Source organism: Poecilia reticulata, unplaced genomic scaffold (genome assembly GCF_000633615.1).
Source record: "Poecilia reticulata strain Guanapo unplaced genomic scaffold, Guppy_female_1.0+MT scaffold_2946, whole genome shotgun sequence".
NCBI lineage: Eukaryota > Metazoa > Chordata > Actinopteri > Cyprinodontiformes > Poeciliidae > Poecilia > Poecilia reticulata.
Genome location: NW_007617667.1, coordinates 1 through 1056, shown reverse-complemented (window position 1 = coordinate 1056; position 1056 = coordinate 1). Strand labels below are relative to the sequence as shown.

At 40.3% G+C, this 1056-nt stretch overlaps 1 protein-coding gene across 1 annotated transcript; it reads right to left on the bottom strand.

The window, feature by feature from the left end:
• Positions 1–179: 179 nt before the first annotated feature.
• Positions 180–906, bottom strand: LOC103461618 (mucosa-associated lymphoid tissue lymphoma translocation protein 1-like; the record flags this gene model as incomplete). Its single annotated transcript, XM_008403878.2, has 3 exons — positions 783–906; positions 510–602; positions 180–428 (listed from the first exon to the last, which is right to left on the bottom strand). Coding segments are annotated over exons 2-3 (286 nt in total), but the record flags the coding sequence as incomplete, so codon positions are not given.
• Between the last annotated feature and the right edge of the window lie 150 nt (positions 907–1056).

Sequence of the window (1056 nt, the reverse complement as noted above, 5' to 3'; positions counted from 1 at the left end):
TTAAATTCCAACTAATTCTTCTTTTGTAGATCATTGCAGTCGTGTGTTGTATTATCAATCCATGTAAAAAAAACAAAAACAAAAAAAAAAAAAACACAGTTCAAATAAACAATAAGTTTTACTTTTAAATGAATCCTGTTTTGAAAAAAAAAACTCATTTTATTTAGCTGGACACAGACTTTCGGAGCATCCATTGCTGCATGAAGAGAAGTAAGTGGACTGACCGTAAACGCCCCTGTCGAGCAGCAGCAGGAACTCAGTAACGGCGCTGTTCATCTCCTGACAGTTGAGGTCAAGCAGGGAGACCACCTTAAAGTCCATCTGCCTGAGCAGGTTGGTCAGCTCGTGGACGTCAGAAATGGGAGCACTCAGCTGCTGGTGGTAGTGGTAGTGCATGTTGCCAATCAGGAGAGCAACTTTGTCTGTAGCTGAGTGGAATACGATGGTGGAACCGTGAAACCCACGACTTTTAATGTGGAGATACTCCATGCAGTTTGCGTAAAACTAACCATAGAAATTCTTGGCTGCTGGGGGAGGACAGGCCATCTCCTGCACTGGGTTTACTCCTGATCTGGTCGTTGACCTCTGGACTTCCTGAGACTCTGGCGACATAAATCAAAAAAATAAAAAAACGGAAAGATGCATACCCATGTCTGTGTTACAGTTCTGACAAACAGAACATGAGAAACAGGAATAACGGTATATTGAAGGACAGAGGAAGTATATTACTGATGTAGTTCCTATATTTCCCCCTGAATATTCTAGCAGAAAGTACAGCATACCTAACCCCCGATCAACTTCTACCCAGGAGGCGTCTGTGACTGAACTCGGGCCTGCGTGACAAAACAGGAAGAGTTAGCTGTTACAAAATGGTTCAGTGTGAAGCTGAACATGTGTAGTGTCAGATATTCGTTGCACTGCTTGACGACAACAGTATGTTGTTGAAATCACTTAATCATTGTTTATATATATATATATATATATATATATATATATATATACTGCTCAAAAAAATAAAGGGAACACTTAAGTGTTCACTTAAGTGTTTAAGTGTTC